Source organism: Pristiophorus japonicus, chromosome 5 (genome assembly GCF_044704955.1).
Source record: "Pristiophorus japonicus isolate sPriJap1 chromosome 5, sPriJap1.hap1, whole genome shotgun sequence".
NCBI classification, from domain to species: Eukaryota; Metazoa; Chordata; class Chondrichthyes; family Pristiophoridae; genus Pristiophorus; species Pristiophorus japonicus.
The window spans coordinates 142,615,776-142,643,081 of NC_091981.1; the positions used below are offsets into that span (position 1 = coordinate 142,615,776).

Sequence of the window (27,306 nt, forward strand, 5' to 3'; positions counted from 1 at the left end):
TCTATGCTGACTTGGACCGATCCTGTCACTGCTTTCCAAATGTGCTGTTATTTCATCTTTAATAACTGTTTCCAACATTTTCCCCACCACTGATGTCAGGCTAACTGGTCTATAATTACCCGTTTTCTTTCTCCCTCCTTTCTGAAAAAGTGGTGTTACGTTAGCTACCCTCCAGTCCATAGGAACTGATCCAGAGTTGATAGACTGTTGGAAAATGATCACCAATGCATCCACTATTTCTAGGGCCACTTCCCTAAGTACTCTGGGATGCAGACTATCAGGCCCCAGGGATTTATCGGCCTTCAATCCCATCAATTCCCCTAACACAATTTCACGCCTAAAAAGGATATCCTTCAGTTCCTCCTTCCCACTAGACCCTCGGGCCCCGAGTTCTTCCAGAAGGTTATTTGTGTCTTCCATCGTGAAGACAGAACCAAAGTATTTGTTCAACTGGTTTGCCATTTCTTTGTTCCCCATTATAAATTCACCTGAATCTGACTACAAGGGAACTACGTTTGTCTTCACTAATCTTTTTCTCTTCACATATCTATAGAAGCTTTTGCAGTCATTTTTTATCTCATACTTTATTTCATCCCATCTCATACTCTATGTCCCCCCTCCTATTTAAACCCTTTGTCCTCCTCTGCTGAAATCCAAATTTCTCCTCGTCCTCAGGTTTGCTGCTTTTTCTGGCCAATTTATATGCCTCTTCCTTGGATTTAACACTATCTTCAATTTCCCTTGTGAGCCACGGTTGAGCCACCTTCCCCGTTTTATTTTTACTCCAGACAGGGGTGTACAATTGTTGAAGTTCATTCATGTGATCTTTAAATGTTTGCCATTGCCTATCCACCGTCAACCCTTTAAGTATCATTTGCCAGTCTACTCTAGCCAATTCACGTCTCATACCATGAAAGTTACTTTTCCTGAAGTTCAGGACCCTAGTCTCTGAATTAACTGTGTCACTCTCCATCTTAATAAAGAATTCTACCATATTATGGTCACTCTTCCCCAAGGGGCTTCGCACAACAAGATTGCTAATTAGTCCTTTCTCATTACACATCACCCAGTCTAGGATGGCCAGCCCTCTAGTTGGTTCCTCGACATATTAGTCCAGAAAACCATCCCGAATACACTCCAGGAAATCCTCCTCCATCGTATTGCTACCAGTTTGGTTAGCCCAATCTATATGTAGATTAAAGTCACCTATGATAACTGCTGTATCTTTATTGCATGCATCCCTAATTTCTTGTTTGATGCTGTCCCCAACCTCAGTATTACTGTTTGGTGGTTTGTACACAATTCTCACTAGCGTTTTCTGCCCTTTGGTATTCTGCAGCTCCACCCATACAGATTCCACATCATCCAAGCTAATGTCCTTCCTTACTAGTGCGTTAATTTCCTCTTTAGCCAGCAACGTTACCCCACCTCCTTTTCCTTTCTGTCTATTCTTCCTGAATGTTGAATACCCCTGGATGTTGAGTTCCAAGCCTTGGTCACCCGAGAGCCATGTCTTCGTGATGCCAATTATATTATATTCATTAATTGCTGCCTGTGCAGTTAATTCGTCCACCTTATTACGAATACTCCTCGCATTGAGACACAGAGCCTTCAGGCTTGTCTTTTTAACACACTTTGCCCCATTAGAATTTTGCTGCAATGTGGCCCTTTTTGATTTTTGCCTTGGGTTTCTCTGCCCTCCACTTTTACTTTTCTTCTTTCTATCTTTTGCTTCTGCCCCTATTTTACTTCCTTCTGGCTCCCTGCCTAGGTTCCCATCCCCCTGCCATATTAGTTTAACCCCTCCCCAACAGCACTAGCAAACACTCGCCCTAGGACATTGGTTCCGGTCCTGCCCAAGTGCAGTCCGGTTTGTGCTGGTCTCACCTCCCCCAGAATCGGTTCCAATGTCCCAGAAATTTGAATCCCTCCCTTCTGCACCACTCCTCAAGCCACATATTCATCTGAGCTATCCTGCGATTCCTACTCTGACTAGCACGTGGCACTGGTAGCAATCCTGAGATTACTACCTTTGAGGTCCTACTTTTTAACTTAACTCCTAGCTCCCAAAATTCAGCTCCTCATTTTCAGGTACACTTGGTGATGATCTCAGCATGCTCTTCTAGATTTCTCATTGAATCTGACTTTGTCACCTGGCTTGATGATGATGGAGGAGTGAGGGATATGCTGGACCATGAGGTTACAGATTGTGGTGTTGCTGATGGCCCACAGCGCCTCATCAATACCCAGTTTCAAGCTGCTAGATCTGTTCTCAATCTATCCCACTGAACACGGTGGTGGTGCCCCACAACATGATGGAGGGTGTCCTCGGTGTATCATTTCAGTCCTTATACTGATGCTGCTGCTACAACGGTGAGAACTAGGGAATTCTAGGATTTTGACCAAGGAATGGTACTATAGATCCAAGTCAGAATGTTGTGTTGCTTCGAGGGGACCTTTGAAGTGATCCTGTTCCCATTATTTTGCTTTTCTTATCCTACTTGATGGTAAAGGTTGCGGGTGGGGTGGGATGGGGAAAAACAGTTGGGGGCGGGGGGGCGGCGCTGTTAAAGTAAGCTTGGTTAGTTTCAGTAGTGCATACTGTAGACATTATAGATTGTAACCAAAGTGCACTGGTGGTGGATGGGTGGATACTGAGTCATGTACCAGGAGTGCCAATCAATTGAACTGTTCAAACCCGGATAGTGTTGAAGTTCTTGAGGGTTGTTGCAGCTGCAAACATCCAGACCGAGTGATGAGTATTCCATCACATTCTTGACTTGTGCCGTTTAGATGGTGGAGAGGCTTTGAGTGGCCATAAGGTGAGGCACAGAGTACCCTGTTTCAGCACTGCTCTTGACACCATGTTGTTGATATAGCTAGTTCAATTCTGTTTCCAGTCAATGGTGACCCCCAGGATTTTGTTGGTGGGGAACTTAGCAATTGTGGTGCTGCTGAGGGTCAGGGGGAGTTGGTCATTGCCTGGCATATATTTGACATGAATGTTACCTGCTATCCTGCCCAAGCCTGGATGTTCTGCACGTCTAGTTGTAGGTTGACATGACCTGTTTCATTATCAGAGGAGTTGTGAATGGAGCTGAACACTAAAATTATAAGCAAACAGCAGCACCCCAGACCCTATAATGTCAGGAAGGTCATTGATAAAGCAGCTGAAGATGGTTGGGCCAAGGACATTGCCTGAAGAGCTCCTGTAGCAATGTCTGAGGTTGTAATGATTGGCCTCCAACAACCATATCTAGTTACCTCTTATCGCTTCAATTGTCTTCTCTGATGTCTTATTCCATAAATGTATTACCTTTTGTAAATATAACTTCTTTCTGGCTTCTCTTTTGTTCCTAAATTTCTATGTTTTCACTTGTAGCATTCTGGCATTTAAACACTTTGCTAAAATGAACAATGTGCCTTGATCAATTATCATCATCTTGAAAACTTCAATTAGATCTTTTTTTAAAAGGGAGGGGATAAACCCAGTAATTACAGGCCAGTCAGCCGAATGTCAGTGGTAGGGAAACTTTTAGAGACATTAATCGGGGACAAAATTAATTGCCGCTAGGAAAAATATGGGTTAATAAATGAAAGTCAGCACGGATTTGTTAAAGGTAAATCCTGTTTGACTAACTTGATTGAGTTCTTTGATGAAGTAACAGAGAGGGTGGATGAGGGTAGTGCAGTTGATGTCGTGTATATGAACTTTCAAAGGGCATTTGATAAAGTATCACATAATAGACTTGTTAGCAAAATTAAAGCCCATGGGATTAAATGAGCAGTGGCTGTGTAAGAACAAAATTGGTTGAGGAAGTGAAACCAGGGAGTAGAGGTGAACAGTTGTTTTTTTACACTGGAGGGAAGTGTGCAGTTGTGTTCCTCAAGAGACGGTGTTGGGACCACTGCTCTTTTTGATAGATATTAATGACCAGGTCTTGGGTATACAGGGCATAATTTCAAAGTTTGCAGATGATACGAAACTCAGAAATGTAGTAAACAGTAAGGAGGATAGTATCAGACTTCAGGAGGACATAGACAGACTGGTGAAATGGGCAGGAACATGGCAGTTGAAATTTAACGCAGAGAAGTATGAAATGATTCATGTTGGTAGGAAGATTGAAGAGAGGCAATATAAACTAAATAGTACAATGTTAAAAGGGATGCAGGGACAGAAAGACATGGGGGTATACGTCCACCAGTCTGTAAATATGACAGGACAAGTTGAAAAGGCTGTTAAAAAGGCATATGGGACCCATGGGTTTATAAATAGAGACACAGGGCGTGAAATTGGGCTCCTTTGCGCCTGCCGCTAGAGCCTCCGGGGGGCGCTAACGGGGCGCAAATGGATTTGTGACTGGGCTGGTTGAGATCAGCGCCTCCCGCTAAATTTGGCAGTTTAGTGGCGGCGGTACAGCGTTGCGCCCCAATCACCTGCGCTCGGAGATCGTGACGTCATTGCTGTGCACAGCACAGCACAGCACAGAAGAAAAATTGGCTCTCGCCCTGGTTGTGCGCCTTCCGTTAACAACAACAGCTTGAGCAGTCGGGTTTCAGTCAGATGACGGCAGGAGGAGAATCCGGTTTACTTTTAGTCGGCCAATAATGCTTCCTTGTTAGTTTCACATAGGCAGACAGGCCTTATGATCGATTTGCAGTTGAAGCATAGTTCTGGCTCATAAATATCTGGGAGTTTCATTGAGGGCAGATTTGAAAGTCCAACATTTGGATTCTTTTTTGGGGGTTGTGCTGGCACTGGACCTCACCCTCCAGCGTCACCGTCGGAGGCAACTGAGGCACAGAGAAAGAGTGAAAAATGTGGCCAGAGGTAGGAGAGCCAACAGGGCTCTGAAAGGATGCCTTACACTCCCAGGGTATTCCAGTAACAGTTCTCCTACATCAAATTTCACTGAGTAACAGTGTGTTCGAAGGCTGCACTTCATCAAGAATGTGGTCACGGAGTTCTGCCATCTCCTGCAACCAGACTTCAAGCCTCAGACCAGGTTGAGGACAGCTCTCTCAGTGGCAGTCAAGATCATCGTCGCGCTCATATTCTACGCCAGTGGATCCTTCCAGTGTGCAACAGGCGACATCGCCAACATCTCCATTTTGCGTCCATTGGTGCCTCCGCGAGGTCACAGATGCTCTGTACAGAAGGAGAAGGGACAACATTACCCTCCCCATCACCAAAGTGAAGCAACACTAGCGTGCGTGTGGCTTTGCCAGGCTAGCCAGCTTCCCCCTGGTGCAGGACGCCATTGACTGCACCCACGTCGCTTTACGGGCACCGCATAACAATCCTGAGTTATTCCATAACCGCAAAGGCTACCACTCACTTAATGTGCAGTTGGTGTGCGACCACACATGGCGAATCCTCAGCCTCAATGTACGCTATCCTGGCAGCAGCCATGATGCCTTCATCCTGTGCCAGATCGGTGTGCCAGCTCTCTTCCAGCCGCAGGCTGGTCAGAGGCAAGGGCTATCCGCTCTCCACCTCACTCATAGAATAATAAAATCATAGAAATTTACAGCACGGAATCAGGCCATTTCGGCCCATTGTGTCCATGCCAACTGACAAAGAGCTATCCAGCCTAATCCCACTTTCCAGCTTAATTGGCTGAGCGGGTGTCCCTTTTCGTTGTTGTCTGCTGCATGCTGCACAACTTGGCCACCATGCGGCGCAGCCATTGCCACTCGGCATAGCTCTACCACCTTAGGAGGAGAAGGACAAGGAGGAACAGGAGCATGAAAAGCAATGATGGAGGAGGCAGCCACTCAATTGGTCTGCTGGTAGGACGGTCCGCAACCACCTCATCAGACTTCGGTTCCAATGAATTCCAGGCCACTTCCCGGTTGTTCAGCACGTCCCCATCAACACATCAATTTCTCTTTCCATACTATGCCCCAAAACTGAAATGAGAGACACCACCATATGTGCAACATTCCAACAACAAATTTATCCGAAAATATTAACCACATATATACAAAACAACATTTACTAATCACCCTTGTGCACACCCTTACTTCCCCTCTTAACACTGCCATTTCCTATTCTACTGCTGCTACGTAGTGTTGGCCCAGTGGCTGCAGCAGGGCTGGTGGAAGGCTGCTGAGTGTCAGGGCCAGAGACTACAGATGACCTTGCAGGATGCCCTTGACCAGCTCTGGGCCTGGAAGACGCGGCTGTAGAATGCACCACCTCAGGCTGGGCGCCAGCAGTCTGAGCTGGCTGGATGACAGGCAGCGACAAGTGCAATGGCTCAGCAGCAGTGGTGGGAGCAGGAATGCTATCTTCCTGAGAGAGGACAGTAGGCTCCTGTTCCACTGACCACTTCCATTCCCCCGGGGCAGCACCTCAGCATCCCCACCAATCTGCTGGAGCACAAATTAGGGGCCTGCTGTGACACCATGAGATCCCCGGTGGACTGTGGTGGAACCAGCAATGATGGTAGCAGTCAGAGCTTGCGTGGCATTCAGCTGAGACTGCACGAAAGCAATCTGAGCTTCAATGCCAGCAACCACTGTCTGCATTACAACACTAAGATGTTACATTGCTTCCCCCTGTGCTGCAATGGAAGCTGCCACATCTCCCATGACACACATCATGAGGTTTGGGTCCCCTCGGTCTCTCTGGGAGCCCACCATCATCCGCAGAGTGGAAATGATGGGCTCCATGGTGTGCGCAGAGCTCTGTGCAATGTTGGAGGCAGACTCTTACGCGCTCCTTACTATTGCCAAAAGGCTCTCGGGAACACTTGCCATTGCACCTATCATCTCGGAATGCATGGCCATCACCCTTCTTGTGTACGCCTCCCCATCGAGGTCCTCATCTGAGTCCTGTGCAGCAGAACTTGTGCATGAAATCATCCTCCGGGGAGCTGGCCCCCGAGGTACCCTTTCCCCTTGGCCTTGCTGCAGCCCACTCGTCCCTGGTGCATCATCCAATGCAGACCCCTCTACTAAGCTTGCCGCTAATGAAAGCGTAGTGCCAGTCTGAGGTGGTGCCTGCGGGTGAGAGATGCAGTGACGTGGTGCTTTGCTCCTCCTCCTCTTCTCCTTCCTCACTCTCAGTGGGAGGCTCAGGGACAGGCTACTCATCTGCTTGCTGATTATCTGAAAGTATAAAGGCACAAGACTCGCGTTAAGGTGAGGGCAGGGGGACAGGAATGGAGCAAGGAATGCAGACAGTATCGGGAGCTGGAAAGTGAGAAAGGCTTGTTGTGTGAAGGAGAAGTGAAATGAGAAAAGAGAGGATGAGGATACTGTTCATGCCCCCAATGGGCTCGATGTCGCCGACGGCCACAGCAACCCCACCTGCTGCCCAATGAGCTGCAGCACTCGCTCCTCCACGTCTGAAAGTTGCTGGAGCTGAGCATCACCCCTGCCTGTCCTCTACTGCTCCCTCCTGTTGTGGGCAATCTTGGCCTGCAGAAGGAACTAATGTGTACGAGTCCAGAGTCCAGCTATGTGCCTGGGAGATAAGTCTGCCATCGTTGAATAGCTGTGATTGTCAGCAAGGCATGAGATGTAAATGTGAGTTTGAGTAGGTACAGATGTTTGGTGGGTGAGTGGTGGAGGTGTGTTGCTTTGCGTAGTGTGCACAGACAGAAGTTCAGATGCTGGTATGTAGGACCTGTTGAAGCATGTACTCACCTTGACCACCCGACTGAGGTCGTTGAATTTTTTCCTGACACTGTGTGAGGTTGCATTGCTACTGACTACTGACCGAGACACCCTCTGCCACTTCCCTCCAATTTGCCGTGAACACCTGGGGAAATGGCCTCTTCCCACTGACCAGGTACAGCACTTCACTGCTTTACTCCAGTGCAGCCACCAATGCCAAGTCTGTGAAGCGACAAGCTCTCTCGCCGAGATTGGGATCATCCATTGCCATCAGGGGATTCATTTCCTCGCAGGTCGCCTTCAGATCCAGGAATGGTGAAAATGAGCAGAAGAATTAGGAGCAGGAGTAGGCCATTCGGCCTCTCGAGCCTGCTCCACCATTCAATAAGATCACGCCTGATCTTATACCTCAACTCCACTTTCGTGCACTGTCCCCATATCCCTTGATTCCCTTAATATTCAAAATTCTATCGATCTCTGTCTTGAATATACTCAAAGACTGAGCCTCCATAGCCCTCTGGGGTAGAGAATTCCAAAGATTCATCACCCTCTGAGTGAAGAGGTTTCTCCTCATCTCAGTCCGAAATGGCCTACCCCTTATTCTGAGACTGTGAACCCTGGTTCTAGACTCCCTAGCCAGAAGAAACATCGTCCCTGCATCTACCATGTCAAGCTCTGTAAGAATCTTGTATGTTTCAATGAGATCACCTTTCATTCTTCTAAACTCGAGAGAATATAGGCCTAGTCTACTCAATCTCTAGGACAATCCCCCCATCCCCGGAATCAGTCTGGTGAACCTTCGTTGCACTCCCTCTATGGTAAGTATAGCCTTCCTTAGGTAAGGAGACCAAAATTGTACACAATACTCCAAGTGTGTCTCACCAGGGCCGTATATAATTGTAATAGGATGTTTTTACTCTTACACTCAAATCCTCCTGTAATTTCCTTTTCCATTTCCTTTCTTAATTGCTTGCTGTACCTGCATGTTAACTTTCAGTGATTCATGTACAAGGACACCCAGGTCCCCCTCTGTACACTAACATAGAAACATAGAAAATAGGTGGAGGAGTAGGCCATTCAGCCCTTCTAGCCTGCACCATCATTCAATGAGTTCATGGCTGAACATGCAACTTCAGTACCCCATTCCTGCTTTCTCGCCATACCCCTTAATCCCCCGAGTAGTAAGGACTTCATCTAACTCCCTTTTGAATATATTTAGTGAATTGGCCCCAACCACTTTCTGTGGCAGAGAATTCCACAGGTTCACCACTCTCTGGGTGAAGAAGTCTCTCCTCATCTCGGTCATAAATGGCTTACCCCTTATCCTTAGACTGTGACCCCTGGTTCTGGACTTCCCCAACATTGGGAACATTCTTCCTGCATCTAACCTGTCTAAACCCGTCAGGATTTTAAACGTTTCTATGAGGTCCCCTCTCATTCTTCTGAACTCCAGTGAATACAAGCCCAGTTGATCCAGTCTTTCTTGATAGGTCAGTCCCACCATCCCGGGAATCAGTCTGGTGAATCTTCGCTGCACTCCCTCAATAGCAAGAATGTCCTTCCTCAAGTTAGGAGACCAAAACTGTACACAATACTCCAGGTGTGGCCTCACCAAGGCCCTGTACAACTGTAGCAACATCTCCCTGCCCCTGTACTCAAATCCCCTCGTATGAAGGCCAACATGCCATTTGCTTTCTTAACCGCCTGCTGTACCTGCATGCCAATCTTCAATGACTGATGTACCATGACACCCAGGTCTCGTTGCACCTCCTCTTTTCCGAATCTGTCACCATTCAGATAATAGTCTGTCTCTCTGTTTTTACCACCAAAGTGGATAACCTCACATTTATCCACATTATATTTCATCTGCCATGCATTTGCCCACTCACCTAAGTCCAAGTCACTCTGCAGCCTCATAGCATCCTCCTCGCAGCTCACACTGCCACCCAACTTAGTGTCATCCGCAAATTTGGAGATACTACAGTTAATCCCCTCGTCTAACTCATTAATGTACAATGTGAACAGCTGGGGCCCCAGCACAGAACCTTGCGGTACCCCACTAGTCACTGCCTGCCATTCTGAAAAGTACCCATTTACTCCTACTCTTTGCTTCCTGTCTGACAACCAGTTCTCAATCCACGTCAGCACACTACCCCCAATCCCATGTACTTTAACTTTGCACATTAATCTCTTGTGTGGGACCTTGGTCGAAAGCCTTCTGAAAGTCCAAATATACCACATCAACTGGTTCTCCTTTGTCCACTTTACTGGAAACATCCTCAAAAAATTCCAGAAGATTTGTCAAGCATGATTTTCCTTTCACAAATCCATGCTGACTTGGACCTATCATGTCACCTCTTTCCAAATGTGCTGCGAAGACATCCTTAATAATTGATTCCATCATTTTACCCACTACTGAGGTCAGGCTGACCGGTCTATAATTCCCTGTTTTCTCTCTCCCTCCTTTTTTAAAAAGTGGGGTTACATTGGCTACCCTCCACTCGATAGGAACTGATCCAGAGTCAATGGAATGTTGGAAAATGACTGTCAATGCATCCGCTATTTCCAAGGACACTTCCTTAAGTATTCTGGGATGCAGTCCATCAGGCCCTGGGGATTTATCGGCCTTCAATCCCATCAATTTCCCCAACACAATTTCCCGACTAATAAAGATTTCCCTCAATTCCTCCTCCTTACTAGACCCTCTGAGCCCTTTTATATCCGGAAGGTTGTTTGTGCCCTCCTTAGTGAATACCGAACCAAAGTACTTGTTCAATTGGTCTGCCATTTCTTTGTTCCCCGTTATGACTTCCCCTGATTCTGACTGCAGGGGACCTATGTTTGTCTTTACTAACCTTTGTCTCTTTACATATCGATAGAAACTTTTGCAATCCGCCTTAATGTACCCTGCAACCTTCTTCTCGTACTCCATTTTCCCTGCCCTAATCAAACCCTTTGTCCTCCTCTGCTGAGTTCTAAATTTCTCCCAGTCCCCGAGTTCGCTGCTATTTCTGGCCAATTCGTATGCCACTTCCTTGGCTTTAATACTATCCCTGATTTCCCTTGATAGCCACGGTTGAGCCACCTTCCCTTTTTTATTTTTACGCCAGACAGGAACGTACAATTGTTGTAGTTCATCCATGCGGTCTCCAAATGTCTGCCATTGCCCATCCACAGTCAACCCCTTAAGTATCATTCGCCAATCTATCCTAGCCAATTCACGCCTCATACCTTCAAAGTTACCCTTCTTTAAGTTCTGGACCATGGTCTCTGAATTAACTGTTTCTTTCTCCATCCTAATGCAGAATTCCACCATATTATGGTCGCTCTTCCCCAAGGGGCCTCACACAATGAGATTGCTAATTAATTCTCTCTCATTACACAACACCCAGTCTAAGATGGCCTCCCCCCTAGTTGGTTCCTCGACATATTGGTCTAGAAAACCATCCCTTATGTACTCCACGAAATCCTCCTCCACCGTATTGCTTCCAGTTTGGCTAGCCCAATCTATGTGCATATTAAAGTCACCCATTATAACTGCTGCACCTTTACTGTGTGCACCCCTAATTTCCTGTTTGATGCCCTCCCCAACATCACTACTACTGTTTGGAGGTCTGTACACAACTCCCACTAACGTTTTTTGCCCTTTGGTGTTCTGTAACTCTACCCATATAGATTCCACATCATCCAAGCTCATGTCTTTCCTAACTATTGCATTAATCACCTCTTTAACCAGCAATGCTACCCCACCTCCTTTTCCTTTTATTCTATCCTTCCTGAATGTTGAATACCCCTGGATGTTGAGTTCCCAGCCCTGATCATCCTGGAGCCACGTCTCCGTAATCCCAATCACATCATATTTGTTAACATCTATTTGCACAGTTAATTCATCCACCTTATTGCGGATACTCCTTGCATTAAGACACAGAGCCTTCAGGCTTGTTTTTTTAACACCCTTTGTCCTTTTAGAATTTTGCTGTACACTGGCCCTTTTTGTTCTTTGCCTTGGGTTTCTCTGCCCTCCACTTTTACTCATCTCCTTTCTGTCTTTTGCTTTTGCCTCTTTTTTGTTTCCCTCTGTCTCCCTGCATTGGTTCCCATCCCCCTGCCATATTAGTTTAACTCCTCCCCAACAGCACTAGCAAACACTCCCCCTCGGACATTGGTTCCGGTCCTGCCCAGGTGCAGATCGTCCGGTTTGTACTGGTCCCACCTCCCCCAGAACCGGTTCCAATGCCCCAGGAATTTGAATCCCTCCCTGCTGCACCACTGCTCAAGCCACGTATTCATCTGCGCAATCCTGCGATTCCTAATCTGACTAGCACGTGGCACTGGTAGCAATCCCGAGATTACTACTTTTGAGGTCCTACTTTTTAATTTAGCTCGTAGCTCCTTAAATTCCTAATCTCTCACCATTTAAAAATTACTCTGCTTTTCCATTTTTCCTACCAAAGTGGATAACTTCACATTTCTCCAAATTATATTCCATTTGCCATGATCTTGCCCATCACTTAGCCTGCCTATATCCCCTTGAAGCCTCTTTACATCCTCCTCACAGCTTACATTCCCACCTAGCTTTGTATCATCAGCAAACTTGTATATATTACACTTGGTCCCTTCATCCAAAGCATTGATATAGATTGTGAGTAGCTGGGGCCAAAGCACCAATCCTTGTGGCACCCCACTAGTTACAGCCTGCCAACCCAAAAATTACCCATTTATTCCTACTCTCTGTTTCCTGTCCATTAACTAATCTCAATCCATGCTTGTATATAACCCCCAATCCCATGAGCCCTAATTTTGTTTAATACTCTCCTATGTAGCACCTTATTGAATGCCTCCACTGGTTCCCCCTTATCTATTCTACTAGTTACAATCTCAAAAAACTAACATGATTTGTCAAACATGATTTCCTTTTCATAAATCAGTGTTGACTCCGTCCAATCCTATTATTCTTTCTTAATAATAAATTCGAGCATTTTCCCGACAAGTGCTGTCAGGCTAACTGGTTTGTAGTTCCCCATTTTTTTCTCTCCCTCCTTTCATAAATAGCAGGGTTACATCAGCTACCTTCCAATCTGCAGGAACCGTTTTAGAATCTATGGAATCTTGGAAGATGACAACCAATGCATCCACTATCTCTATAGCCACCTCTTTCAAAACTCTAGGATGCAGGCCATCAGGTCCAGGGGATTTATCAGCTTTCAGTCCCATTAATTTCTACAGTACTTTTTTTTGCTAATACTAATTTCTTTATTTTCCTCATTCTCGCTAGACCCTTGGTTCTCCACTATTTCCGGGAGGTTTTTTGTGTCTTCTTCCATGAAGACAGCCACAAAGCATTTGTTTAATTTCTCTGCCATTTCCTTATTCCCCATTATAATTTCTCCTGTCTCAGCCTGTAAGGGACCCATATTTACTTTTGCGAATCTTGTCCTTTTTATTTACCTATGGAAGCTTTTACCGTCTGTTTTTATGGGCAAGACTTTCCACTATGATCGCACGATATTTCCAGCTTTATTGCTCTTTTTATTTTTCAGGATCACTGAACTATCACCCATTTTAAAAACCGCTAGTTTCACCTTTTTAGTTTGGGTGACAGCCTTGGCGATGTGCATGCTCAGAAGACTGAAAGAGAGGGAGAGAGAGGAGAGGAAAGGAAGCTGTCTGTGGTGAGTAAAAAATATCGAACGATAGTAGCATGCAGCAGGAGGAGCTGTTAGGGAGGAGGGCAAAAGCCTTCTCTGATGAGGCCAATGAGGCCCACGTTAATAAGGTTAAAAATAGGTGGGGCCAATAACCCGGGGTGGGCGTGGGAAACCTTCCCCCCCCCCCCACCCGCACCCGCAACCACCCCGCCCCCCCCACCCGGACATATCAAAAAATATGGGCCAATATCGTAGTATCATCAGTGGACCACGATAGGCGTGAGGCAGACCAGTCCCGCAAGAGGTGGAACTGTGCAGTTGCTTCGGCAAGAACAAGTATTAAATTATTACATTTTAAATTGTAATGATGCACTGACTCATTAAGTAGAATGTAAATCTGCCAGATTGTAATTAAGCTGGGTAATCTTGGGTAGCTTCCCTGCTAAGATTTGGACTGGGGTCAGAACCTGTGCCCTTTAAGTCTAATTTTGCTGAGATGCCTTACATTTAATCAACAGTATTAATTATTATTTCAAAGAATGACTAGAAACAGACAGACACCAAACATTCGGCATTTCTACCACTTTAGTTCAGAAGGAGAATTTTTGTGTGCTGTGAACAAGTCTTTAACTTGGGCACCGTCTCCTTTTTGGTTACGTTGGTGGATGGGGCACGACTGAGCACTGAGGGGTCCGGTCACCTTTAACCAGACTGTGTGAGTCTCTCCGGCTGCTTTCACTCAGACAGTAACCCAGCCTGGACTGGGGGGAGCTGCCCTGGTTCACTACCTGCCCTGGGACACTTTGGGACATTGGCTCCGGCCACACGGAGGTCTCCGAGCAAAGCCCATGGACACGGTGCTCCCTCCCATTACAGTTTGTCATTCCCGAGCTCACCAGCGATCCTGATTCCCCCCCGCCCCAGGGGAGCTCCATCGATTCAAATAAACCTTCTATCTCCCCTTAGGGCTGGGAACTCAACATCCAGGGGTATTCAACATTCAGGAAAGATAGAATAAAAGGAAAAGGAGGTGGGGTAGCATTGCTGGTTAAGGAGGAAATTAAGGCAATAGCTTGGAAGGACATTAGCTTGGATGATGTGGAATCTATATGGGTAGAGCTGCAGAACACCAAAGGGCAAAAAACGTTAGTGGGAGTTGTGTACAGACCTCCAAACAGTAGTAGTGATGTTGGGGAGGGCATCAATCATGAAATTAGGGGTGCGTGCAATAAAGGTGCAGCAGTTATAATGGGTGACTTTAATATGCACATAGATTGGCTTAACCAAACTGGAAGCAATACGGTGGAGGAGGATTTCCTGGAGTGCATAAGGGATGGTTTTCTGGACCAATATGTCGAGGAACCAACTAGGGGGGAGGCCATCTTAGACTGTGTAATGAGAGAGGATTAATTAGCAATCTCATTGTGCGAGGCCCCCTGGGGAAGAGTGACCATAATATGGTGGAATTCTGTATTAGGATGGAGAATGAAACAGTTAATTCAGAGACCATGGTCCAGAACTTAAAGAAGGGTAATTTTGAAGATATGAGGCGTGAATTGGCTAGGATAGATTGGCGAATGATACTTAAGGGTTGACTGTGGATGGGCAATGGCAGACATGGATGAACAACAACAATTGTACATTCCTGTCTGGCGTAAAAATAAAAAAGGGAAGGTGGCTCAACCGTGGCTATCAAGGGAAATCAGGGATAGTATTAAAGCCGAGGAAGTGGCATCCAAATTGGCCAGAAATAGCAGCGAACCCGGGGACTGGGAGAGATTTAGAACTCATCAGAGGAGGACAAAGGGTTTGATTAGGGCAGGGAAAATGGAGTACGAGAAGAAGGTTGCAGGGAACATTAAGACGGATTGCAAAAGTTTCTATAGATATGTAAAGAGAAAAAGGTTAGTAAAGACAAACGTAGGTCCCCTGCAGTCAGAATCAGGGGAAGTCATAACGGGGAACAAAGAAATGGCGGACCAATTGAACAAGTACTTTGGTTCGGTATTCACTAAGGAGGACACAAACAACCTTCCGGATATAAAAGGGGTCAGAAGGTCTAGTAAGAAGGAGGAACTGAGGGAAATCCTTATTAGTCGGGAAATTGTGTTGGGGAAATTGATGGGATTGAAAGTCGATAAATCCCCAGGGCCTGATGGACTGCATCCCAGAGTACTTAAGGAGGTGGCCTTGGAAATAGTGGATGTATTGACAGTCATTTTCCAACATTCCATTGACTCTGGATCAGTTCCTATGGAGTGGAGGGTAGCCAATGTAACCCCACTTTTTAAAAAAGGAGGGGGAGAGATAACAGGGAATTATAGACCGGTCAGCCTGACATCGGTCCTGGGTGAAATGATGGAATCAATTATTAAGGATGTCATAGCAGTGCATTTGGAAAGAGGTGACATGATAGGTCCAAGTCAGCATGGATTTGTGAAAGGGAAATCATGCTTGACAAATCTTCTGGAATTTTTTGAGGATGTTTCCAGTCGAGTGGACAAGGGAGAACCAGTTGATGTGGTATATTTGGACTTTCAGAAGGCTTTCGACAAGGTCCCACACAAGAGATTAATGTGCAAAGTTAAAGCACATGGGATTGGGGGTAGTGTGCTGACATGGATTGAGAACTGGTTGTCAGACAGGAAGCAAAGAGTAGGAGTAAATGGGGACTTTTCAGAATGGCAGGCAGTGACTAGTGGGGTACCACAAGGTTCTATGCTGGGGCCCCAGCTGTTTACACTGTACATTAATGATTTAGACGAGGGGATTAAATGTAGTATCTCCAAATTTGCGGATGACACTAAGTTGGGTGGCAGTGTGAGCTGCGAGGAGGATGCTATGAGGCTGCAGAGCGACTTGGATAGGTTAGGTGAGTGGGCAAATGCATGGCAGATGAAGTATAATGTGGATAAATGTGAGGTTATCCACTTTGGTGGTAAAAACAGAGAGACAGACTATTATCTGAATGGTGACAGATTAGGAAAAGGGGAGGTGCAAAGAGACCTGGGTGTCATGGTACATCAGTCATTGAAGATTGGCATGCAGGTACAGCAGGCGGTTAAGAAAGCAAATGGCATGTTGGCCTTCATAGCGAGGGGATTTGAGTACAGGGGTAGGGAGGTGTTGCTACAGTTGTACAGGGCCTTGGTGAGGCCACACCTGGAGTATTGTGTACAGTTTTGGTCGCCTAACCTGAGGAAGGACATTCTTGCGAATGAGGGAGTGCTGCGAAGGTTCATCAGACTGATTCCCGGGATGGCGGGACTGACCTATCAAGAAAGACTGGATCAACTGGGCTTGTATTCACTGGTTTTCAGAAGAATGAGAGGGGACCTCATAGAAACGTTTAAAATTCTGACGGGGTTGGACAGGTTAGATGCAGGAAGAATGTTCCCAATGTTGGGGAAGTCCAGAACCAGGGGACACAGTCTAAGGATAAGGGGTAAGCCATTTAGGACCGAGATGAGGAGGAATTTCTTCACCACAGAAAGTTGTTGAGGCCAATTCACTAAATATATTCAAAAAGGAGTTAGATGAAGTCCTTATTACTAGGGGGATCAAGGGGTATGGTGAGAAAGCAGGAATGGGGTACTGAAGTTGCATGTTCAGCCATGAACTCATTGAATGGCGGTGCAGGCTAGAAGGGCCGAATGGCCTACTCCTGCACCTATTTTCTATGTTTCTATGTTTCTCGGCATCGAATGGCATGGCCCGTGGATGGGGCCTTTCCTGGAGATTGCACGCGAGATGTTTGGTGTCAAGCATTAGTTCATAAACACGATCTTATTAAATAGTTTCTATTTATAACCATGTTATAACCATGTATCCATTGTGGATACAAACTGTATTCGCATATAACGTTAAAGTTATGGATGAATAGAATGTGGGGAGACTATTTTCCGGATTACAATATCTGTTGTGTTTCTGTAACAGTACCTAGTCAATTAGCTTATGCCATGCTCTTGCCACCTTTGCAGAGGAAGATATCTCAGAATCATGCCGAGTCGAGGCGGACCAGAGGAGGGCCTGCTGAGCTGCACCCTCTGACAGACTTGAAGAATGTGCCGCAGCACTAGTGGGCACCCATAATCATTCTGTCACCCGTGGTAGTGCAGATCCCGTTGTTGCGTCAAGTGAGTAATGTGTAAAGCAGTGGTAAACCAGTGGTAATTTAAAGTAATTTAATGGCATTTCATTATAATATATGAATGATGTAATGTTATGCATACAGCTTCTGTACTCTCATGTTAATCATATGCAACGTCTCTCGTTCACATTTATTGCAGTAGTGTTACTCTTCGTATATATGCCAGCGCAGCGCAAGCACTCTCATGTCTCCCCTTCTCTTCTAATTTTGTTTTGCAGCTCCCCAGACTCCCCAGGCACAAAGGAAGGCCCCTGCACCGACACCTGTATCGCTGCAAGTCGTCATCACCACAGGTGACGAACACGAAAATGAGGAGGAGGAAGAAACAAAGCCTCAGTTGTCATCTGTGGTACCTACGGCTATGTCATCCTCAACGGATGAAGTCGCGGGGCCAACCGGCTTGCAGCGGGTCACTCCAAGGCATCCAGTGCCCACGCCGACCCCGTGGAGGTTGAGTCGGCGAGGCAGGCATGTGCTGTGACGGGCAGATGTAAATGAGGACATGTTTCACTGTCAAGAGCGGCGTCGACATAGGTCAAGAGCTCCTCCAGGCGTTTGGTGGGTTGACTGGCAACATTGCCACACTGTCTACGCGAATAACGGAGGGCATGGAGCGGATAATTGCGGCAATGGGGCGAGCGACCGACTCTGTTGATGCCTTGCAGCATGTGATAGTTTCAGAAACAGCACTGCACCCCAAGGTGCCGTACCACCAACCACACTGACAAATGTGAGACAGGAGGAAGAACTTCCTTCTGACTCGGGAGACGTTTCTTCGCAAATGTCTTCTCTTCCAGCTACTGAGGTCTTTCTGCTGACGTCACCCCGAACCCCCCGCCCCACCCCCCCCAACACAGCAGCAGGCCTTGAGGTGCACTGCTACAAGGCGTCTTGGCCCCATTACTCGGGGAGTACGTGGGAAACAGGGGGTTACGACAAGAAGGTGTCAAGGTACAGGAGTACAGGAGGGAAGCGTGGCTGCAGGTAGGGAGGGGCGGGGGGGCTGTATATTGTTCTTATTAAAAAAAATTGTTGAATGTTGACTGTTAGGGATGGTGAGAAGGTGTTATATTGTTCTGTTAAAAATGTTGTTGACTGTTGGGGGTTGGGTGGGGGGGGTGTTATATATGTTTGTTAAAAAAAAATTACGTGTTCAATTATTAAAACATTTTTTTTCAAGTTTACAATTGTTGTGAAATGTCTTCTAATAATGTAAGGTAAAACATCAATACAATGGTTGGAAACAATGGCCATGGCCAGGCCAGGCAAGGATGAAACATAATGCAACTGTACATGTTACCAACATAACTTCATGCAAAGTGTTCATTTATGAGCTACTGACGCAAGAGTTTTGCAGCTGCGTAACTACCACGGGGCTTTTCCAGTGTTGTGGGGGGACCATGGAAGCTCAGAATCATTGGTGCCTAGCATTAAATTTTCAAAATTTCAAAAACCACAGGTTGGGCACCACACTTTAGGAAGGATGTCAAGGCCATAGAGAGGGTACAGAGAAGATTTACTGGAATGGTATCAAGGATGAAAGACTTCTGTTACATAGAGAGACTAAAGAAACTGGGGCTGTTCTCCTTCGAGCAGAGAAGGCTATGGGGAGATTTGTTAGAGGTGTTCAAAATCATGAAGGGTTTTGGTGGAGTACGTAAGGAGAAACTATTTCGAAGGGTCAGTAACCAGAGAATACAGATTTAAGGTAATTGGCAACATGAGGAGAAAATTCTTCCGCAGTGAGTTGCTATGATCTGGAATGCACTGTCTAAAGGGTGATGGAAGCAGATTCAATAATAACTGTAAAAAGGAAATTGGATAAATATTTGAAAAGGAAAACATTGCAGGGGGAGTGTGATTAATTGGATAACTCTTTCAAAAACCCGGCACAGGCACGATGGGCAGATGGCCTACTTCTGTGCTGTATCATTCTATGATGCTAGATCATATTGAAGCATCTTCTTTTCAGTAAGTTACCTGGGGAAATTACCCTTTACGAATTTTCAACAAAACCTGTTTACTCTCCCCATTCAGCTGTACATATGCCCTCAGTCTGGACACATTCTCTATTCTTATGACGAGAAGGGATCGCAACAACACCACAAGTACATCATGTCAGTGATATGCAATTCTGATTGGCCAAATAGATAATGGCATTTACAGAGTGAGAACACTATACCAACAGGTAATCTTGCAATCCTCATTTTTCATCCATCTCCACGTGTAAAAAACCGAGAGAAAATATAAATAACCTATTCATTTTTAAACAGCTTTATTACTTGTTCCCCTCACAACTTTTAAATATGGTATCTGAACCCCTAATTCTGTCTGTTCTTCTACGCCTTTTAAAATTTTACCATTTAGTATATTTCCTCCCAAAACATATAATTTCACATTTCTCCACATTAAATTTATCTGAAATCTATCTGCCCAATCTTTTAATCTATGATATCCTAAAGTTGTATGCAGCCCTCTTCACAGTTAAAAGTGCTCCCTATTTTTATGTTGTCTGTAAATTTTAATATAGTGTACACTTACCAAAGTAAAGATCATTTATATACGAGAAGAACAATGGCTCCAGCACTCACCGTGGAGGACACCACTGTTAACTTTCGTCCAGTCCAAAACACATCTATTAACATCTCAATTGCATTCTTCCATGTCCCGCATTTTTTTTAAGCTATGTTACTACTCTACAGTTATCAGCAATAACTTTCATTTGCCAGTGATCTGTTCAATTGCAGAAATAATGAAATAATTTTCCTGCATTCTCTGTCATTTCTGCTCCCTGTTTCCTCAGCAAATTTGATCAGTTTACAGTTGGTTTCCATATCTAGGTCATTTAAGTGCATTAGAACAACTCCCCCCCCGCAATCTGACATTACACCTTTCACAAGTCATTTTTTTCTCTTCCGTGCCTAATGGTGCATAAGCCAACTCATTTCTTCCACTGCTTTACATCCAGCATATTGTGTTCTGGGTTGTTTCCGTAATAAAAATCCCTTTTTATTTGGGCAGGTCATTAACTGACTTACAACTCTTTATCAGGTGAACTGGCTAGATGCGAGGAGGGGAAGTGACCATTCTCCAAAATTCATAGGCCGGAGAACTGCTCTCTTGCTCGCCGGGGCTGTCTGGAATGAAGCCTGAATCCATATCCTTCTGACTCAGAGGCAGGAATTATACCACTGAGCCAAGGCTCACTCCACTCTCACAAACACTCTGCTTATTTTTAACCAGTGTTTTTTTAATGTTCATCCTGGATTTTTGTGGCCATTTGTTAAGTTAAAAGTCTTTCATATGGAAATTCATCAAAAGGTTTTTAAAAGTCTAAATAAATTATATCATCATAGATGCCATTATGTAGGACCCTCAAAGAAACAAAGGAAACTGCCAGGTAAGAGACAGGATCATCTTCTAAATCCATTTTTAATGGTTCTCATCAAGTTGTTGCTATACAGGTATTCCTCAAGCTTGCCCCTTAAAATAGAATCCATTATTTTAACTAATATTGAGACTAATAGGCATGTAGTTGCCCAAGTCAGTTTTGTTGCCCTTTTTAAATATAAGTACAATGTTAGCTTTCTTCCAATCTTGCAGGCCTTCAGCCCTGTGCAGTTCATGACAGTACTCAGAGTCCCATAGATCTTCTCTCTGATTTCCTTCAGCAGTCTAGGATATGTAGGACCTAACCAAAGTGATTTGTTTGCCTAAGGCCCCCTAACTTATCGAATACCTCTGCCATCAGGCTTTTTCAGGGTTGAGTCTACCAACAAAACTGTCCAATATGGCACCTGACCCTTCAAAAGGACATCAGGATAGTATGTGATTTTATAATGCAGACAAGCTGACCAGATATCCTGGTCTGAATGGATTGATCCCAATTTTGTTTAATCTGCTTTGGTATCCAGATACATTTTTCGCAAAGGAATCAACTGTATTGGTTTTAAGTTTGCTGTTCATTATTAACCAAAAAAGGTTTAAAAACAATGCCCATTGAAGAAATAACTGGGCATTACTTTAATTCTAGTTTACCAGAGCTGAAATCGAATCTCTGTCAGACTTATCCTAGCTTTTGCTCTCAATAATCAGCTCACGACATGATTTTGACATTTTTGGATTGAGTAAGAAGACATTGCTTCTCCATCTTTTTTTCTATCTTGCCCATGCATTTAATATAATGCATTTAAGTACCCACAAGTATAAATAGCTACTGGCAAACATCATGTCTGATAAAATATGTGTTTGTTAGAGTGCTTTCTATCATTAATATAATACATTTCATGGATTTTATTGAATGTATGTTAATCTGGTGGGCACAATATTATAAATTGAAAGGCATATTATCGGATTTTAGTTTATATATTTTTCATTATTAGTTTAGGCTTCAGTATGTAATATAAAAATAAATATACAAGTTCTAACTAAAAAGGTTACTTTAATCTCAGACAATTTTGCCTTACTTTTTACTACAGTTAAGTAAATCAGTGCAATCTGTAAAATCAAAGGATGGTTTTAAATAAAAATTCTTACTTCCAACTAAGTTTTATTTTACATCTAAAATAATGTTTGTTCCAACCCAGATGCTCAGTTATGGAGACAAAAAAGAATATTCTGTGACATTCATAGAGTAGTCCTGCAACAATCCTACAGAAGTTATAATTTTAATGTTTTATGGTTTAGTGATAAAGAATTATAATACTTACTCTTTTGCCAGATACAGTTCAAGGACATCACTATTCCTCTTGATTTTATAGAGCTTTAATTGATTTTCTATAACCTGTTTTTAATTTAAATAGAAGAAAAATTACATTTAATTTTAAATCCAAACATTTTGATGTTAGCACATTTTACTTTACGATTGTCACCCTTACTACCTTCTTTTTTTCACTTTTGTTAAAATTAAATTGTTACAAATAATGATTATCAATTTCTATTTTCTGATATTTTTTAGGAAAATTACACAACTCATGTTGAAAAATAACAGAAAATTACAATATTATATCACAATGGCCACATGATGGGAAAGTGAGTTCGGCTTATTTTCTTGGGCCACAAAAACGTCATGAAACGTTCATTTACATTTCATTTACAGTCATTATTTTCAATTGAAAACCTACTACTAGAAACAGTGGCATAGAAATAGTGCCATTTAAATAGTGAGTGCTGATGATATTTCAGGAGATACTCATCTAGAGGCGACAGCATGTCTGCTACATAGAATGCAGATCTCATTTTGATTGTCTTGCAAAGGTTGGTCAAGTAATCTTAATTTAAAAAAATCATATTATCTGTATATATCTTATTAAAAATCTTACATCTGTGAATCCATTCCAACTATGTTTCACCTAAAGACTATAATCAAGATCTTGACTCTATGTGCAATGCCACAGAGATTAATTAGTAATATATTAAACAGCTTATATCTGCATGCACTTCCTGTCTACAAAACTTTACGAACACATTTTTGGAAGTTGTTGGGTCAAATTTTTCCAATTGTAAATTATTTATTGACAACAGAAAATGCCATTGCAAACGTGTCAAAATATAATTAAAACCTCCCTCCAGTGTTGGTGCTGTAGCACCGTAATCATGGCTCAATTGGTAAGCTCAGGTGTTCGCTGGGTTAAAGCCCAGCTCCTGAAAATTGAGCACATAATTTCAGTGCAGTATTGAGAGAGTTCTGCACTGTCTGAAATAACATATAATTAAACCAAGGCACCATCTGCCCTCTCAGGTGGATGTAAAAGGATCCATGTTATTATTTAAAAAAGAGCAGGGAAGTTTTCCTGGTGTTCTGCCAAACATTTAAGCCTCAACCAGCATCACTGTAACAGATTATCTGGTTAATTATCTCAGAATATAAGAACATAAGAATTAGGAACAGGAGTAGGCCATCTAGCCCCTCGAGCCTGCTCCGCCATTCAACAAGATCATGGCTGATCTGGCCGTGGACTCAGCTCCACTTACCCGCCCGCTCCCCATAACCCTTAATTCCCTTATTGGTTAAAAATCTATCGATCTGTGATTTGAATACATTCAATGAGCTAGCCTCAACTGCTTCCTTGGGCAGAGAATTCCACAGATTCACAACCCTCTGGGAGAAGAAATTCCCTCTCAACTCGGTTTTAAATTGGTTCCCCCATATTTTGAGGCTGTGCCCCCTAGTTCTAGTCTCCCTGACCAGTGGAAACAACCTCTCTGCCTCTATCTTGTCTATCCCTTTCATTATCTTAAATGTTTCGATAAGATCACCCCTCATCTTTCTGAACTCCAACGAGTAAAGACCCAGTCTACTCAATCTATCATCATAAGGTAACCCCCTCATCTCCGGAATCAGCCGAGTGAATGGTCTCAGTTCCCCCTCCAAAGCTAGTATATCCTTCCTTAAGTAAGGTGACCAAAACTGCACGCAGTACTCCAGGTGCGGCCTCACCAATACCCTGTACAGTTGCAGGAGGACCTCCCTGCTTTTGTACTCCATCCCTCTCACAATGAAGGCCAACATTCCATTCGCCTTCCTGATTACCTGCTGCACCTGCAAACCAACTTTTTTGGGATTCATGCACAAGGAACTGGAGTGCATCATCACGCCCGGCAACCAAATTTTAATTTGATTTTATGTTTTAAAGTTTAATTTGTTTTAATTGCCGGTGCTTTTAGTGTCCCCCTCCCCTTTTATAGGGGGCACTGGAGGAAAAAAAAGGGATTTTAGTGCCCAAAAAAAAACCAAAAAAAAAGAAAAACACAAAAAAAAAACACAAAAAAGGAAAAAAAAGGGCCTTGTAAATGTCTGGTGTGTCATCCAGGTCGGGTGGCACGGATTAATGTTTTATGTTTTTCAGATAAACTCCAAAAAGAGTTTCATGCACAAGGACCAATGGTGGAGCTTTGGAGACGTGGCCTATCCAGTTGGAGCCGTGAGCAGTGAGAGAAGGAGCTACCTGCTTTGCTCCTGTCTAGAAGGCCTTTGAGAGCCCTGAGACCAGCCCAGGAAGAGGAGGAAGGGGCTTCATTACCATCCATCTAGAGTGAGAGGAGGAGAGCAGAAGACAACAACAACTTGATTATTCCTACAAAGAGTTGGAGAGAGGGGAAAAAAAAAGAACAACTTACCAGTGTGGAAGGAGGGAAAGACTTCTTTCAGCCAAAGGTGGGTGTGTTTTGGTGCATTCCCCAAAAAGACTTTGTTGTATCGGTGGGGGGAGGAAAGAAGCCCAATCGAGGGCCGGAACATCGCGGGGGGTGTGTGTGTGTGTGGAAGTGTGTGTGGGGGTCTTGCCTACAGCTAGGCCCACACACCACTGAAGTACCCCTCCCCCATTGCCTAGCCTGGGATAGCTGGAGCTACCAGGCTGAAGAAACTCAATTACCCTAATTAACATCGTTGGGAGTGTGTACCTGTGTGGCTCCAGCTGACCCAGGTGAAGACATCTTCTCCCCCCACCCGAAGACCACCCCAAAGACTGTTTTGTTTGCCATCTGAGGAGTGCACCCACCCATTGCTGTGAGGGGAGACCTGCCCTCGCAGTTTCCCTCTTTCACACCCCCCCTCTCTCTTTCTCACCCCCCCCTCTCTCTTTCTCTCTTTCTCTGTCTCCCCCCTCTCTCTCTGAGAGCCCTTCCTCCCAATTGATTGACAAAAGAAACAAAAAAAAACAATTAAGACAACTGAGCAGAGGGAGCAAGGCCCCTCCCCAATTGCCAACTAGGGGAGAGGAGTGCCTCTTTCAGAGCTCCCTCTGTTAAATACTTAAACGAGGCCACTTAAGACCATTAAAGCCTGTGACTTTGGGGTGGGTGTAGCCCTTAAAGGGACCCCGTGATGGCGACCCCATCTACACCGGTGGCAGGGCCAGCTAGGACATATGCGCAGGCGGCGTCCACATCCACGGCGCCTCCTGTGCCTCCTGCTGCCCTGCCACCATTCAGACTGATAACTAAAAAACACGGGGTCAAGAGCTACACTCAACCCACACTGAGCATTGAGGAGTGCATGCGGGCGATGGCTGGGGTAGTCGGCCCCTCGGCCATTGTCGCAGCCTCCAAGATGTCTGGGAAGGCCGTGTTCTTCCTGGGGTCGGAGCGGGCGGTGTCCCTGGCCCTCGAAAAGGGGCTCACGGTGGGCGGGACGTTCCTGCCGGTGGACCCTCTCGAGGCCACCGCGCAGAGGGTCATCATTTCAAACGTCCCGCCCTTTGTTCCCGCTGAGCTCCTCCTCCCTCACCTACACCAACTGGGGGAGGTAAGGTCGGGGATCAACCCCATACCGCTTGGCCTCAGGGAGAGCAGCCTGCGCCACGTGTTCTCCTTCCGCCGCCAGCTCTTTGTCCGGTTGGCGCGGGAGGAGACGACGGAGGGCTATTTTAATGTGGTGCACGAGGGGACTGCCTACCGCATCTTCTGGACGTCGGATGGCGTGCGGTGCCATGCCTGTAGGGAGGTGGGGCACGTTCGCAAGAACTGCCCCGCCTCCAAGGCCGCCAAACCACCGAGGGCGGCCAAGGCTGGCGCCGCCGCCACCCCTCCCCCTAGTTGCGTCCGCGTGCCTGGAGCCGTAGGTGCGCGGGCATCGTCGGAGGCCTTTGTTTTCACGGCCTCCGGCGGGGGGGGAGGGAGAGCATCCGATCGGAAAGAAGGCGCGGAAGAAGGCGAAACATCTCGAGGCGGGTCCCCTCAGTGCGCCAGAAAGTTTGACCACCGCGCTCAGCCCAACCCCGTCACCGGCGAGCGGTGGGTGCCCTGAGCCCGTGCCCGAGCCCTTGACCAACACCGCAGAGGGGCTCGGGCGCGGGCAAGATAAGAAAAAGGGGGGGGCGGAGCGGGAGGCCTCGGCAGACATGGAGGTCTCCCTGCCTCCGCGCACCCCCAGGAACAAAAGGAGGCGCCGCTCCAATGAGGCGGAGGGGGAACAACATCCCTCCGCGGAGGAGTCGGTGCCTGCCGCGTGTCCCGCGTCCCCCACCAGCGCCCCCAAGCTGCGCTGTAGGCGAGAGGAGTCTGTCCCCGGGGAGGGTGAGGCAGTCGAGGCGGCCCAGCCTCTGCCTCCCGGGGATGGCGTGAAAGATCCGCCTGTCGTGGGGGGCGTGGGGCCAGCGGAGGAATGCGTTGCCGCCGGGTCGAGCGTCCCGGGGACTGAGGCGGGCGGGGCCGAAAAGGCCGAACCTGAGCCCGCCCAGCCAATAACCGACTTCCCCCGGGACTTGCTCGACTCGGCAGAAACTGAAAACATGATTAAGTCCACAGAACATCCACACGCTGGGCCGGGGGGTGGCGGCGGGGAGGGGTAAGAACAACAACCCTCGCCCCCTACTTTGGAGCTGAGGGACTTGGTGGACCTGGAGAATTTCCTAAACCAGGTCTCTCCGTGTTCCCCGGCTCCTGGGGCAGAGGAGGAACCCCTTCCGCTGTCGCTTCCCGACCCTTCACCACTTTTAAAAGAGCCCAGTAGGGACTCCTCTGCCGACAATCCTGGGGGTGGGATCGGGGCAGAGCCAGGGCCGGATGGAGCGGCCGGGCCGTTTGCCGTACCTCGTGCGGTCGATGGGCCGGCTGCTGGCGGCGACCTCCCGGAGGGGGACCGGGACTCGGTGGGGGACGCGGGAGAAGATCTAGAGTCCATCGCCAGTGAGGCAGTGGATCTGCTCGCGTCCGCCGCTAAGACCCTCCTCATTCCTGCAAAGGAACTCCGGGACTTTTTGGTCCAGTGCCGGGGTCGCCGCGACCAAGCCCGTCTGGCCCTGGAAAGATGGTCCGAGCCGGGGCTGCTCATCGCTTTCGTCCGCGCCGCCGCTAAAACCATGGCCGCGGGCGGGCCCTTGCCAAAGGCGCAAGGCCTTGAGCTGCGCCGGCTCAAAAAGTTCCTCGCTGGGCTGCTGA

At 46.1% G+C, this 27,306-nt stretch overlaps 1 protein-coding gene across 2 annotated transcripts in view; it reads right to left on the reverse strand.

The window, feature by feature from the left end:
* LOC139264473 (leucine-rich repeat-containing protein 72) overlaps positions 1–27,306 on the reverse strand; it is a 202,857-nt gene that overhangs the window by 145,084 nt on the left and 30,467 nt on the right. The window contains exon 2 of one of the 2 annotated variants that reach the window (XM_070881009.1): positions 22,134–22,207. In XM_070881009.1, coding sequence (XP_070737110.1) covers positions 22,134–22,161 — 28 coding nt within the window. In that variant the 5' untranslated portion in view covers positions 22,162–22,207. Of the gene's footprint in view, positions 1–22,133; positions 22,210–27,306 lie in introns of those variants that run through there. The other variant, XM_070881011.1, reaches the window with a different exon arrangement.